Genomic DNA, 16,278 nt, shown 5'->3' with positions numbered 1-16,278 from the left:
CAGCGGCTTGCTCAGCCCCGAGGAGCTGCTGTCAGGTGGCAGCAGAGGCAGGAGGTAATTTTGAGATCAAGTAGGAGGAGGACCAGCTTACTTCTGTCCAAGTCTGTGGTAGACAGACTAATTCCTGCCTACTACTGAGAGCTATGTGGAAAGGTACTTCATGTGAGAGAGCCTTGCCTTTTACTTGCTTCCCGTATCGCTTAGGTTTTGTAACTTCGGTGGATATTCACACAAATTTGTGTATAAGCAATCAGGAGAGCTGTTACTGATCTGTATACAAATTTCATGTTCTGTTTCTAACAATAACATCTTAATTGTTTTAAGGCTGGCTGGGCAAACTTGTGAAATGCTTTTTCTGGTAAACACTTGAAAATTCATCTAACAAAAGTGTCACAGATTTGTTTGGGATTTAAAATTTATTTTTCTTTTATTAAATAGTGCAAAGCTGTAATAATCCAGTGAAACATTCTACCAACCTGCATCATGTACTGTGTTTGATATGCCTAGTATTTGCTTAAGACCCGAGTATACTACTTGGCTGCAGAAGAAAATCTTTTTCCAAAAAATTTAAAAGAAGAAATAGGGACACACATGTTTCTCTTAAACTTGTGTTTAACCCTGTTGCTGTTAATGCTGCCAATTCCCAGTGGCCCAACCTATTTTCCTTTGAAACAAGCTTTGGATAGCATCTAATTCTAATTAAAGTTTATTAAAACTTTGTACTAACAGTAGACTAATTATAGGTAGTGTAAAGGTCTTGCTGATTTTCCTTTAATCAAAGTGTAATCTTGTCTACAGCTGTATTAAATTTAAGCTTAGATGACAAAGCTCTTGGAATGTCAAAGCTTATTACTTAACAGCAAGCATGTTTTTTGTGGGAAGGCTGGGTTTATGCTGGGAGTGCAGTTTGAATGTTATGTGAACTTAATTTGAGGGCTCATCTGTTTTGGTGATACACAGTACAGATGCTTTTTTTCCATGGAGTAGATGGGCCAGTGTAGATGGGACTGGTTTCATGCACAGTACCAGCGCAGTGCCACTATTATTAAGTGTCATCATTTTTAATGACAAGCTTCCTGAGCTCTTCCATGTTCTGTTTGGACTATAAATTTTGAAAGAATTCTTTAAATGTTTTTGTTTTGGGCTTCTAGTATATGTCCTTCTGTCAGTTGAGGTTTTTGTCTTTCAGTAAATGACTCATTTTCCTGGTTTGGTTTGGTTTCTGGACCTTGCTTTCTGCTCTTCTAAGAGCATAGATAATGAATTGTAGCAGAATTTAATATATTAAATGTCAAGAATGCATTTCAAAAAAAGGTGATCTTTGTACAGAAAAAGCCTAACTGTTCTCAGAACAGCAATATTTTTTAAAATGCTGATTAGACACAGAAGAAATCTGCATGTTAATTTTGGTTCTTTTGCAGCATATGGCAAATTTCTAGCTAGATAATTTTTACCATTGATTAGGAAGTTTAATTTCTATATTTAATGGGAAAAGCCGTTGACAGCATTCTGCTTTTTACCTATGCTTGCTTATTCTGGATAGAATTCCAGTAACTTGCATAATTTCAGTATCAAGAACCCTGAAGTTGAGAAACCTAATTTTAAAATTTGAGAAGTATGAGAATTGTTAATGTGGATGTTGAAGCACAGAAGTAGCTTGTTTGGGAAGCTTTAGACTCTAAAGATGAAATTAATATTTTGGGCAACCCACAGAATATGTAGGTATATTCCTATAATTAATGGAAAATTCAGTATTAAAAAAAAAAAAGAAGTTGAACAACCAACTCTTCATTAATATAAGCAGTGTTCAGCTGTAGTTTCTGCTCTGCTTTTTGTGGCACTGGTTTTACATTACCCAGCCCGGGCAGTGTGTTGTGTATCGTGGCCTTGCCCTCTAGTGGCTGCAACTCAGCTTTAAAGAGTGAATGGAAAAGGCATTTTCATGCTTAGGGAAGGGATTTGGGAAGCTTTTTATGGTGGTGTAAAGAATTGAATCATCGGGGAAGGCTGTTTCTTCTTAGACTGACAGTCTAGAACCTCTGATGCTAGAAAGACATTCTTTTTTGTATTTTGAAAATTTTTGTCTGTGTTCTAGAGGAAAGTATGGTATATTTAGTAAAAAAAATTGTAAAGCTTGACAATGAATTTTCAGAGGTCTGGGTGACCGCTCCCTCAGGCTTTTCAGCTGAAAGGGTGTAGAATTGCCAGCAGTACTTTGCAGTTCCCCTGCTGCTAATGCCCACTGGCAGATTGGTCACGGGCACTGAGGTATACTGGGTGCATTTCTGTTGACAAAGAAATTAAGAGATTTGGGTTATTGGTTGTTTTGTGTGTGTATAATTTTTTATTTTCAGCTTGTCTGAAGAATCACATTCATGGGCGCAGGTGTTACGAGTGTAACGTCCTTGATGACCCTGAGATGGAAAATAACTAGGGGAAAAAAAACAGCAAAATACTTCTGTCGGTGTAGAAAGCTGTACCAGACAAGTTTTGCCATATTAGCAACTGTCTAATCTGTAAATCCAATGTACCTTGCATGAGATTTTTGCCCTTGACTAAGACATGTGAATTGTGAGTCACCATGTTTGGTCCTGCAGTTACTAGATCCTTGAACTCCTTATCTGCCCTCTGCCCATCCCTCTGCTGGGCTGGTTCTGCCATGAACCTGTGAGAAGATTGGCCCTTGTCTTGAAGCCAGTAGGACACAGATAAAGACATGAATTATGAATATTCTGTAAAATTGCCTATGAAAAATCAGCTCATACGTTCTCTCCCATTGCTGGCTGACCCATCTACATATGTGGATTTCTTAAGTTTAAAATAAATCTTTTTCTTTATTGTGGAATTGTTGGTCTCAAAGGAGCACCAGAATAAATAAGCCTTTGTTCATGAATGCCAGTATTTAATTACTACTTGCTTTAAAAGTCCTGATTCAGGAATGCATTGCAAATAAATACAGCCTCCTCCCAGGATGTTTTCGCTCTCACTTTGTTGGAGGTATGGCTTGGCAATGCCTAGAGTACAAATACTAAACTCCCAATTGTCAGATTTCTCCTCTGTGCTGGAAAATGAATTTTCCATCTTTGGATAGAGCTTCTTTTTTGGTGTTTGGTTTCCAGTTAATTGCATTTGCTCTCTGCATGGAACGCTGAAGTTCAAAACACAGAATGAAAATAAATTAAATTTAGTAATTTTTTTTAAGGTTTGGTCTGCCCTTGATGCAGACAAGTCTTTGGAAAAGCAAGGAGGAGCGTGTTGCCCTGGTGACCTGTTGTTTTCAGTATGAGGAGCTGTGTAGTGAACTCTCCCTACACTCTATTTGGGTAATACTTGTGGTTTGGACCTCTTACAAAAACATCTTGTTTGACATGATTAAAACTAGTGCAGTGTCATTTGTACTAAGGCAGTTCCCTTCAGTTAGGACTTGTACTTTTGCATCTTTATTGGCTGCTTTGAATTTATATCACAGTAGCTTTAAGTTTATCCTCAGCATGGGCCTTTTAGCTGTAGTTTAGCAATGTGCTGAACATTATTTTCCTTGTGTCACTTGTGCTGTGTGAATTAATAGTTCAGGAGCAGATGATGGCAGAAAGCAAGCCAACATTGCTTTGTGCAGAGGAGAGGTGAATTAAGGAGGCCTGCTGCAGATGTTTCTTTAAAAAAAAATAAAATACTGTAGTGATATTAGACAAGTCCTTTCAGATGGAATATGTCCCTTAATAAAAGAGAGGAACTTTCTTAAATTTTTCAGGATATTTTGAGAGTTTTTACATATAGAGATAATACCAAACCACTGCTGCATTGCATTTAGAGGTATCTGTGAAATATGATACAGGTTTTTTTCTTTATCTGAACGTGTGATCACTGGAGTTTTCTCTGCCATAAACCAGCAGCAGTATGGAATTAATGATAGTAGGTAAACACAGTGCCTTGTGTGGAAGGAGTAGAAATGAGAAATAATTTGAAATAGTTTCAGCAACTCCCTTTACTCTCTAAGAAGTTGTAAAGTCAGCATGTGAAAAGTGATTCTTCTGTGCCAGGAGTAGAGGAGCTTTGATGTAATGATTAACTAATTTAGCTACTTAGCAGTGAGTAGCAAGACAATTAAGAAGCTTTTGCAGTTCTGCACCTGCCTTGAAACATCAGGTTATGTTGGGAGTTGGAGTTTCCTGATAAACTAAGGAGCTGCCTCATAATCTTTTGCTTTGGTATAAGTACTTCTCTTCTGGCGGAGTATCTGGTAATCTTGGCTTCTGTTGTGGTTTTTCTCCAATTTGCTTGCAAATGAAAATGTAATTGTTTGCTGATAGAAGTTCAGTAGTGCAATTTTCTTAAGGAAAACTTCCCTTTCAATTAATTTTTTCCTAGTTATTTAGTTACTTTGTTAGCTCAAGATTCTTGAGGAAGCAGAAAGAATGGATAATGTTGGTGTTGGATTTCTCATTCTGAGTATTTACTGACAGATGCTGATAGTATTTCAAGATTGCTTTTTAAAAAAATCTGGTTTTCATTTGTTTTCTTCTTTTTCTGTAGTTTCTGGATAGTCTTCAATGTTTTGCCATAAAAACAATTCATTTGGTTTCTTTAGTTGGTGTTACAGAAATTTTATTTAGTTTTTGTTTATGTAAGGTTCTAATAAGGTCAGTTAAAATCCAAAGACCAGGAGAGATATATGCCTTACCTCTGCTCTTAAATTAGAGCAAAGCTCTGTGCAAACAGGACAAACCTCTCTCTTTGTCACACTTTTCATTGCAGTAGTCAGAGACAAAACCATATTTTGTTTTGGTCTTGCACTTCATTAGGCTGGCCAAAGAATGTTAACTATCAAATTTAACCATTTTTGGATTGTGAATTTAAGAATAAAAATTTTTGTTTTCTGAATAGTCATAGTGTTCTTCACTAGTGCAAAATATTTATGGGTGGTTTTGCCTCCTAAAGGTAAGAGTAAATTGCAATAATACACTACAAACCTCTAGAAACATGTATGAAACATGTATTTGAAAAGAAATTAAGCTGCTCTTTACAGAGCTTATTTATTTTATCTAGATACATGTGTCCTACAAATACAGTCTTTGGGAATTTGTACATGTTGAGAGCAAGTTAACTTTACTTATTGCAGAGTTTGAGTGTGCCATATTGCCAGTGTTTCATTACATTTGTTAGAGTAAATAATAGTGTTTAGCTTTCAGTCTAGTTTTGTAGGAAAGTATTCCTATAAGGCTGTCAGGATTGATGAGTATTTCAGCAATATTTTACACTTAGAAGTAATTAACCTGAAGAAGCCTGGATTTCTGGATAATGGCCTATTAGAGTGTTTTATTTCTTTATTTTAAAGCTGCATTAAGTTGCAATCTATTTCCATAATTGATTAATACAAAGAACACAGTAGCATTAAGTGAAACCTCAGGAGGTCACCTTGGCCATATGTTTTCCCCAGGGTCCATGTTTGATGTGATGATAGAAGTTGATCTAAATTATACAAAGTAATCACTGGTGTCACAGTGATACCTGATATGTGGCTGTACAAATGTCTTGTGTAACAAGAGGCTGGGCTTCTTTAATGAAACAAAGCAGGAAACTTCTTTGCAAGTACAATTTCCTTCTAAAAACCTGTTTTTATCCACATTTTACTGGTTTTATGAGTACATTGCACAAGTCAGTGGTTTAATATGGAGCAGGAAAAGTTTTTTCAAAGTCTCTGGGTGTTATGTAAGATATTGTCATCTGTGACAGCAGTAAGACAAAATAAGTCTCTTTTTTATATTGTTTTAGTATTCTAATGAGTCAGTTTGAGCATCTTGGAAAGATCTGTGAATAATCATTTCCTGGGAAGCTTTTTGTTGACTGTACTTTATTGTGAATGTATTTTAGCTTTGCAGTTAAAGCAATGATGTACCTTAAAATTCTCTCAGCATTTTCAGGATGGGATTCAAATAGTATTTGAGAATTTTCATGTAGGCTGAACATTCATTTTCCTCGAGAATATTGTATGTAACTAGTACTGAATTGGGTAGTTTCTTGTGGAAACTTTTGTGCTTTGTCTATATTCAGAATGGAATTGCATATTTTCTGGAAGTGTTAGTATTCTTCTTCTCTTTTGTGATTCATGTACAAAAGTTTTAAAGCATGATGTATGTGAAAGGACAGGCTTTCATTCTGCTGATAAGAGAATAAATATAAAATTATTCTAGTTTTCCTGAAGCCATACAGCACTTACAGCAAAAGTCTGATACTTAGAAATTTTTGTGAACTGTGAGGACAAAAGTTAAGTAAAAGAGACGTTCTAAAGAGTAGTAATTAGTAACTATGGTGACACTGTAGCAAGTCAGTTGGCTATATATAAACCAAATTACTTGTAAATTAGAACTCTTCCTCTACATCTCTTCTTTTTAAAAATAGCTTTTTGCATCAAAATTAGTGACACTGATGTGTAGAGAGGGATCTATTTTTATATGGTGGTGTCGCATTTTGTGGCTTGAAGTTTTTGGTGAGTATCTGTCTTGTCATTCTTCTCCTTTTGACAGTGAATGCCTTTTTGGATTATTTGAATAATCTGGAGATAGATTGGGACCCTGGTGCATGAGCAACTTCTACCTTTTGCAGTCACTTCATTCCACACTTTGTGTTTCCTGCAGAAAATTTTATTTAGAAGAGGAATGAATATTTTGTGTCATGCATGGGATTGCTTGTGCTCATATCCATCATAAGTCTTCTACCAGAGTGTACTAAGTACAGAATTTTGGAGAGGCCTTACAGCATAATAGGGAGTGTCCAGGACTTGTTCTTCTGTGACTTGGTGTTGTTCTACATTTTTCCATTATGGAATGTGATTACTGTGAGGTGTTAATTTCACAACTGTCAAGTTAGGCTTGAAATGTTTGTTTCTAGAAAATAGTTTGTGTGTTACTTGAATGCTACCACTTCTGCTGGAGGAGGGTGAAGGTAAATAGGTTAACAAGGGGAGCCATCCTTTGTGATAATGCTTCCATTCACATTGGTTGTGCACAGTCATAGTGCACAATCATAGAATAAAAGCTTTGTTTTCAGTTTAATCTATTACTTCAGTACTGGTATATATGATATATTTATCATCTTATATGAAGGATTCTTTCCCTGTATAAACTGCTATCACCATAACACTAATGGGTGTTTTCAGACATTTTCTTGTTTTAGGTGTTTGAACGGTTGATAGTTCCTTTCAAAACTAAAGTGAATAAAAGCAATCTGCAAGTGAATTAGTGATGTTCCTACAGTTCTGCACTGACTGATGTTGAGGGATTCAGGAATTGTAATGCAATTTGTTTACTTACTTTACATTTTCACAGAATCACAGAATGGTTCAGATTGGAAGGGACCACAGTGGGTGATGTGGTCCAGTCTCCCTGATCAGGCAGGGTCATCTGAGAGCAGGCAGCACAGGATTGTGTCCAGATGGTTCTGAATATCTCCAGTGAGGGAGACTCCACAGCCTCTCTGGGCAGCCTGTTCCAATGTGCAGTCCCTGCAGAGTAAAGAAAGTTCTTCCTCATATTCAGGTGGAACTTCCTGGGCATCAGTTTCTGCCCATTGCCTCATGTCCCATTGCTTGGTACCACAGGCTGGAGCCCAGCTCTGTCCTCTGACACCTCCCAGCAGATACAGACAGATGTTGGTGAGGTCCCTTCTCAGGTGTCCATTCTCGAGGTGCTCCCAGCTCCCTCAGTCTGTCTTCATAAGAGAAATGCTGCAGTCCCTTCATCATCTTTGTCACCTCTGCTGGGCCTGCTCCAGGGGCTTCGTGTCTCTCCTGGACCGAGGAACCCACAATTACACTTTTCTATTTCATGAAAGCAAGGATGATGTAGGTCATGGTTTCCTTAATTTTCTTAATTCAGCTTGAGACAGTTGTCTCCTAATACAGAGAACTTCAGATTTGGACACAAGCAGTAGAGATTTTTCTCCTCATTTTCATAAAGATGCAAAAATTTTCAAATGTGAGCATGAGTTGTTGCTTTTGTTTTAAACTAGAGAACTTGGATTGTGTTATAGTTTGAGGTCCTACACTTAAACTTAGCCATCTTCTGTCATTCTCTTAAGTATGAATTACTTGGGAAGATGTAACAATACTGTTTGAGAATTATATTTGAAAAAAAAGCTCACACCATTTAAATAGCATATTTTTAAGATCCGTGTAGCTAGTTGTAAAGCTGAATAATTAGAATTGTTTAATATTTTTAGTAGCATTTCTGTTAATAAAGACCACTTCATAATACAAATCAAAAATCATTGTAAAATAAGTGTCTGATATCCTCTTTCTGAATTTTTGGATGTAGAGTAGATTATCTGTACCTACTTGAAGAATGGTATAGAGCTATTGACTGATAGTAACCCTGAGTCCTGAGCTTTTCACCTTCAGATGAGTAAGTTGAATTGCAACTACTAGCAAATGTGTGGTTTGAATAAAGATTTAGAAAGTAAATGTGATTCTTAAATGAGCGCAACACCTAGGAGGTGGCATTAAGTCTGCAAACATACTTTTTTTGTGCTTTTCTTTTTTTGTTAATGATTTTAATATGCCAGAATTTAAAGTTCTGATAGGTGTAAGTGTATCTGTAAAAGTCAGCAGTTAAAATAAGCATTGTCAAAAAAGTCTGTGCTGAAATGTTCACGGGTACATCTTGAACGTTTTGCTTTGTTCTGTTGAGAAAGGTGACATTTTGCTACTGAGGAAGGCACTAGAGCAACTCAGGGCTGTAGCCAAACATGTTTTATGCACAGTTAAGTGAGTGTTGGTGTCTCTCAGTGCTGGTCATTGCCTTTCTGCATACCTAAGGTGAATCTTCGTCCTCCCCACAAATCCATTCATCTTCCCTTCCCTGTCATAGTCCATGTCCTTTTCAGGCAAAGTCTGCTGACCACTCACCCAAAAGTTAAGCTGAGTGACAGGACCTATAGTGAACTTCAAAGCACTTGAACAACCAGGGCATGGCAAGGAACACAGGGATTAATATTTTATAGGGCCTCAAATAATGCATCTGAAAAGGCCAAGCTGTGTTTATACCCAGGCTCGGTTACGCTGGCACAAAGCTGCTTTTACTGGCATGGTTTACTTTGCTTGACAACAGGTATGAGTAACCAGCAGGGTTGTCCTGGCAGTACAGACAACAAAACTTCGAGGTGTCAACAGACAAAGGAACAACTTGGTTAGCAGAAGAGCATATTCCCTGCTGTCCTTTCCCCTCTCCCCCTTTGAACTAGTGGCAAATTTGGAAGGATCACATTGGATTCCTGGGAATAGCTGCAGATTGTAACCTTTTCTATTCAGTGTAGCAGGATTTACATTAGGCTTACACTTTGAGTTAAAAAACACAGTGACTTTTTTTGTCCCATGCTATATCAAAGCATGTCAATCCTTTTTTTAAATTTTATTACTCATAGAAAAATTGGTAAAGTTTATTGTTTTTTAGAAAAGTTACTGAAAACTACTAGCAAGTTTTGCTTCACTTGAGAAACCCAATACTTACAGTCCCTGAAAAGCCAACTGCCACTCCTTCTCTCTGTTCAATCTGACTGGAAAATCCCTTTCTTTGCAGCTGGTTGCTTTTAGTTTCATAGTGGGTGCCTGCCTGGGGTAGTTAGAAACATTTTAAAAAGGAGTTTTCATAAGAACTCAAAAGTTAATGCGCTAGTTTTGTTTCTGTTGAAGGAGCTGGGGTTTAGTAAGCAAAGAGCTATTAGATCTATGTGTTTAAGAAATGGAAAACTAAATAGAAAAGCAATTTTGCTTGATGTACCCCACCCTGTGAATTACTCTTGCTTATGGAGACAAATACTTCTACTTCCTTGATAGATGGGTGGAGTTAGGCAAGTGAGAGGAAAGGAATTTAGGATCTGTCTAAGCAGACCAGAATGAGGAACTCAAATCAATTGGATCTGGAGGTAATTTAGCATTTGAACTTCTCTATCTTACAGCCAAAGGACTGACCTGGAATTCAGTATGATTTGCACAGCGTACTCTGCTAGCAGAGTGCTGCTCCAAAGTGAGAAAATTGTCGGTGTTAAGACTTCAAATAAGATAAAATAATCTTGTAACAATATGAGAGAAAAAGATTTCTAGCCACAATGTGGCAAATATTGGCCATGTAGGTTTGACCGTGGTATATATTGTTTTACAGGCTTTGGCTTTACTTGTGCACAGGGTGTTTTGTTTCCTGGTAGAATTCTCAGCAGGCAACGAGTAAATGAACTCAGTTACATTATTGCTTAGTGAAGTATTACTTCAGGGCAAGTATTCTAATTTCTAGATCCCTATTTACTTCCTTCTTTTGAGTATTAGCTTTAGTACTCAGGGGGTGCATTTATAATGCCTGCATTAATTGTTCAATGATTATTTAGTGTGAGTCAGGGAAGAATCTTTCATCATTAAGTGCAGCATTTTATGGTTTAACTGCTCTGGCTAATAGCCTTGCTGCCCCTTTGTGGTGGTAACCATGGCAAAAACGAAGCTGCCAACTCCTTAAGGGTTATAGTACATAATTTGACAAAATAATTTAAATCTTTCTGGTTCAAGCTGAAGCCACAAAGGTATTACAGGACCCTGAAGCTCATGGGAATTGTGTGTACTTCTTTCACAGAGGAAATAAGAGGTGAGAAAAAGCGTGGTAAACTAGGAGATTCTGAAATTGGGAATCTTTTTCTACATTAGTTGTTTAGGCAGTGAAAATTTATTTAATACATAAAATATATTACTTTTTGACTTTGTGTAAAAGGCAGTAGCCTACATTTTGGTACTTATTTACTTAATTATTAATTCAGCTATGGAAAGAGGCTGAAATAGATTTAATTATATGTAATAGTTTCTTCTTCTTTCTGCGTTTTTTGATGTAGAAGTTGTGTCTCTTCACATACTGAATCTCACATCTCTGTGGACAAAGTACCTGAGTTTTCCTACAGTTTTCCTCACTGTAGTTCTCAGAATAATTGCCCTGAACTGCAGTTTCAAGCTAGGTTAGATGAAGTAGCAGTCATGTGTTCTTAAAATGGCACATGATGGCTGTGCACAGTAGTAGCAAATATTAGAAGTATTAAAAAGCTGGCCAGTTGTTTCTTCCTGTAGTTGTACTGTAATTAAATCCAGATAATCAAATCACTGAAGAAGTGTGCTACTTTCAAGATTTTCTGTACATCTGTGAGCCCATATTTTGTCTTCTCTGAGATCCTTCAAATGTGTCTCATCCTGTATCAGGCCTGTATATGGCTTGGGAAAAAAAACATGTCATGGCTTTCTCACTTGTCAGGCTAATTAAGGAGCTCTCTTCAGCCTGCCTCCTGGAAGATGCTGCAATAGTGATCATTAAACAGAATGGGTTTGTTATTGCTAGTTGGTTTTATTACTTTGAAGAAAACATTAACCTACATTTCATAAGTTAGGTTAAAATCTGTCATCATGGAACACAGCAATTTGCAACTTCCTAGTATCAGCTAGAATTAACATATTTTGTGTTTAGATTTGTTGTATTATGGTTTCGGGTCACTATGGAAGAATCTTCTATTTCTCTAATCAGAAAATACTAGCAATTTGTTATAGTGGAAGAATCATAGTGGTATCTGACTGTGTGAAAATAAGATATGAACTGTTTTAGCAGGTTGTTGATGCTCTTCTGAGTCATTGACCTAGAAGAAGGAATGTGATTTTTGTGCACCATAGGTCAGAGCAGAGGAGGTACATTTGTACCATTTGCAAAACTGAAGAGTAACTTGAAATACTATAAATACTAAATTTGTGAAATAAGCACATAATTCCTTGCAAAACAGGGAAACAAAAATCTGTAGTTCTTTGAAACTTCCATGATGTAGTTTCTAAGGAAGGTGGACTGTACTGGGGAATTTTGTGTGTACTGATGAACTGCAAGTTTTACTTTAAAATAAAATCTTCACAAATTTTGTGGAAGCAGCCTGGTAAGATCTCTGCAGTTAATTGATCTTATTAATGGCTTGTAGATGGGAGGGGATATAAACAATAAATTACTCAAGAAGAAAGGCTAGGATTTTTTTTGTCTGCAGTGTTATGATAGTGGAGCGTAAGTTTCTTGGATACTTTGTGTGTTACCTTGTATTTTTTAAGAAAGGAGGGGAAACCAGCACTGGCACAATATATACAGCTATCCCTTGAATTAAGGATGTGGTAATACTTCAGCAGTCCTCAAAAGCTGAGTTGTTTTGAATGTGCATGAGCTGCCATCTCTGCTCTACATTGGACTTGTTAATATGAGGTACAAAAGGGCTGGGACTTCGCTCTGGAGAGTGAATTATAAAAGCAAGTATAATTAGGCCAGTATATGCTGTCATTTTTTCTGTCAGCACTGGCTTGAGCACCTCCTTGTTTACCTTGCATCAGCTCGAAACTGGTTTGCAGTAACTAAACAAGTGCCTGAGCCAGTCCAGGTGGTGGCACAGCTCGGCAGTGAGAGCTGGCAAGGGCAGGAGGCATCGCTGCTCTGTGAGCTGGCACTGCTGCCTGAGCTTGGGCTGTGCTGGGAGCTGGGAGGACAGGTGGTGCTGGGTTCACAGAAGATGCTGTGTTACACAGCTGCTGGGTAAAAGGTGTTGGTTTGGGAATCTGAGAACCCGCTGTGCTTACCACATAATTAAATAGCATATGAAAAACCGGTATGCTGCCACAAGTACTAGTTAATGTATAGACACATTTGTTTCAGGGCTTGCACTTGATTTTATTTCCTGAAGATAGCTTTAGTAATTATGCAAAAGGGATGGAGAGATTAACCTTTGAGAAAGATCATTTGAACTAGTGAAAACCAGCATGGAAGTAGCATTTGAATTTTCTACCTGAAAGGGACTGGCTCAGTGGGTTCCTGAGCAATGGCTACATTAAAGATTACTAAATCCTTCATAGCAAGATTTGAAGGCAGTGTGTTTTCCCCTCCTTAGGCATCAGCTACTAACATGTGGCTTATATTGCTTCTTTACTAGATGCAGGAAGAAGTGTATTTACAAACAGGATGAAAAGACTTGAAGAGCATCACTTTTCAAAAGTTTATGTAATACAATTCAGTAGTATGCACTTAAGTGGACATCAGTAAATGTAGTGTGTATTTTCTGCTGACATTTGTTTACAAATATCCTTTTGCACTTTGAATGTTGTGTCTACCGATGTTTTACTAGTTTTGTATGGCTGATGCTCTGTTGCACTTCTTCTCCAGTGGTCACTGTCCTGTATTTCCTTTTACTATCTTGTCTGAATCCCATTTGCAGATTCTGCAAAAATGTGGTTACAAGGGGCAATGATTAATCAAAACGTTGGGAGGGATAAAAGGCAGATATGCACAGAGAAGAAAAGGGTGGAGAAGAGCAAATAAGCAGAAGCATGTTTTGTTTCTCCTTGCCTGTGACTCACTTTTTCATAACAGAAGAATTTTTGAATGAAGAAGAAAGCTAATTGAAAACAAACAGGAAGGGAGAAATAATTACCTCTGCACTGAACCATGAGAGGGTTCAGTACTTTCAGACTATTAAATTAATGAGCTAATTAATTTGGTTGGCTTTTAAGCATATAACTTATAGAAGCTATATGATATACTATTATGTTAATAGATAGTATTTAATATTATGGAGAGTATTATTTAGAGTAGAGTGGGTTTGATTATTAATATAGTGAATGCAGTCATAATTTCTTGATCTACCCGTAATGTATGCTTACCTTCATCTTTATCAGCTTATGACAGATTACTGTTTTCCTTCAGTTGAAGATCTAAGGCGTATCTGTTGGGGGGAGGGAAGTCTTTCACATACTGCTTTTCATTTCAAACACCACCTGAGCTTTCCTGTGCTGACATTCCCCTTGATTAGTGAGTCCAGTGACACAATGGAATTCCAGCTCTGTGCTTAGGGCCACTGGGTTATGCCATGTAAGATCCATATCATGCACTCGGTGTCATTTTCCAGTACAAGATCTGAGGAGCCCTGGTGCTCTACTCTCACTCCATTCAAAACCCATCTTTCCCTTGACACTGTGGTTTTGAGCTATGTATCAGGGGTTTTTTGAGGCCTGATATAAGAGAGACAATTAAAAACATGGAAAATTTTGCAGGGTATGCTGTGAAAAAGGAAAGGTCAATTGCTTTTATAAGAAAAAGATGGAAATACATTTATTTATCTGAACACATAATCTTTTTCCCCAACCTTATGCCTGCTTTGGGACTTGATGAGATTCTTTATGAGTGCAGGAAGCCAGTGATTTCTACCATTCCAGCAGGTTCCTGTAGCAGCTATCGTTATCTTGGAGTGGTGAGATTGACTCATTCTAGTAGTGACACCTGGCTGTCAGTAGCATTCTGGTCCCCTCTTCTGTGCTGTCACTGCTCAGGTCATAGCCGGTCACTCTGGTCTTCTGCTGGTGATTCATTTGTAACCTCTTCTCAGATGCAGAAGTTTAGACTACAAGTCTTGCATCATAAAAGCAGTTTCAGATTCAATAAATTGCTTTTAACATTTAATTAACTCTGCAGATGGGTATTTACAAAAGTACTTGAAATCTTGAAACTCAGTTAATGATGTGAACTAGTATTGCTGAGAAGTAAAAGCATCCTGTTGGTTTTCTTTAAGTTTCACCATGGTCTTTTATTGCAATTCCTGAATTCTGTCTTTTGCCAGAGGTTTTCCTTGAGTAGCCTTTTCTGCAGCATGATTGTCACGCAATGCTGTTACCTTGAATGTGTGAGCAGTTAGAACTTGTGTGTTGACCAACTTAAATATGAATTGTTATATGTATGTGGCAAAAGGTGTTGCTGCTAATGACGTGTGATCCTCTATTGCAGGCAGTTCAGGCACACTTTGTAGCAATTATTTGCATAGTGTATGTGCTAGAATTCAATCGTATGTGAACTCAAAATCCAATACTTCTTGATGATGGGAAGGTGTTGCATCCTGATGAGGGTGTTTAGAGTTTGATACATTTGTTATGTTCTGGAAATAAATTTTATATAAATAAAATTTTACTTGTGCTTGTATTTCTTGTCTTACTTTTCCCAAATACTTTATTTTTGTTTTTGTTTGTTTGTTTGCAGTTCTATCTTCAAGACACTAAAAGTAGTAATGGTACCTTTATTAATAGTCAGAGACTGAGTAGAGGATCTGAGGAAAGCCCACCATGTGAAATTATGTCAGGTGACATCATCCAGTTTGGTGTAGATGTGACGGAGAACACGCGGAAAGGTAAGGGTATGGATCATTTTTTGGTTTCTTTTTGAGTATATTTATTTGGAACATCTTACTACAATCCAGTCTTTAAATGGCATTCCCATTGTAAGAAAACAGTCTTGTTTGATTTTTTGTTACTTCTTCCCTCCTTTGTGCTGGCAGTGAACCCTGGCCCCATGTGGTACCTGATCAAGAAACATGTCTGCTCAAAACACAGACTCTATTTCTACCCTCACACCCCCAGATGGACTACTGGGTTTACTGGGTTGTTTCCATGGCCTACTTTCTTCCCTTACTGAGTGCAGGGGAAGTGTAGGTCTGGAAAAGGAGGCTCAGCTGGGGCTACGTCTTCATCTATTGCCTCACTTAAATTGGCCTACAGCAATTTTAAAAATGCAACACAAGCATGTGTGTGTAATGCTGTATTGGGCTTTTTGTATTTGGATTTTATTATTATAATTGCAATTACCTTTCTTTCAAGCCCTTTGAACCTTAACGTTTCAGCTAATAGTGTGACAGAAGTATGAACCTGAATTTCTTGATCAAGTAGTCAGCGTAAGTTTCAAACAGGCTAACTTAATTCTTTTCAGGATACCCACTGTTCCCTTCTGTGTTGGCTGCTGATTTTGATTTCTTCAGGTACTTTAAAATGAGAATAGAAAAAGGTTGCTAGTTGACAAATGAGGTGATGGCCTTTTTATTTGTTTTGTTTTTCTTGCTGTTTTCTTCCCAGTATGCATGCTCAGGAGATCTTGTATTATGGCAATAGCTCTGTATCTGTGCTAATTAAAATGCAGCCTCTATCTCTTTTCTTTTGAAATTACGTAGTACGTCAGAAACCATTTCTTTATCTTTCTGGAGACTGGTTTGTATGGGGATTATCAGACTGTAATCAGTTTTGTTGAGACTTTTTAAAGTTCCCTGATGAGTCTGCTGCTTTCTGTAGGCATTGAACTTTTGGCCATGTTCTGTAGAATCCTACCTACTCAGTAGCACACAGATCTGGCAATAAAATGTCAACTGCCATCACCCCGTTACTGCTTTTCTGAACAAGACCTTCGTAGAGCTTATCCTTAAAGAGAA

At 37.5% G+C, this 16,278-nt stretch overlaps 1 protein-coding gene across 35 annotated transcripts in view; it reads left to right on the top strand.

Moving 5' to 3' along the window:
* The window catches only part of LOC121349827 (sarcolemma associated protein), a 74,589-nt gene that overhangs the window by 15,649 nt on the left and 42,662 nt on the right, over positions 1–16,278 (top strand). For 18 of the 35 annotated variants that reach the window (XM_041460862.1, XM_041460786.1, XM_041460811.1 and 15 more), the window contains exon 2: positions 15,063–15,216. In XM_041460862.1, coding sequence (XP_041316796.1) covers positions 15,063–15,216 — 154 coding nt within the window. The remainder of the gene's footprint in view (positions 1–15,062; positions 15,217–16,278) is intronic. The other 17 variants (XM_041460793.1, XM_041460734.1, XM_041460645.1 and 14 more) reach the window with 1 other exon arrangement.

Source organism: Pyrgilauda ruficollis, unplaced genomic scaffold (genome assembly GCF_017590135.1).
Source record: "Pyrgilauda ruficollis isolate IOZ18807 unplaced genomic scaffold, ASM1759013v1 scaffold10, whole genome shotgun sequence".
NCBI lineage: Eukaryota > Metazoa > Chordata > Aves > Passeriformes > Passeridae > Pyrgilauda > Pyrgilauda ruficollis.
Note: the sequence above shows the minus strand (reverse complement) of the source record. Positions and strands in the feature narration are given on the sequence as shown.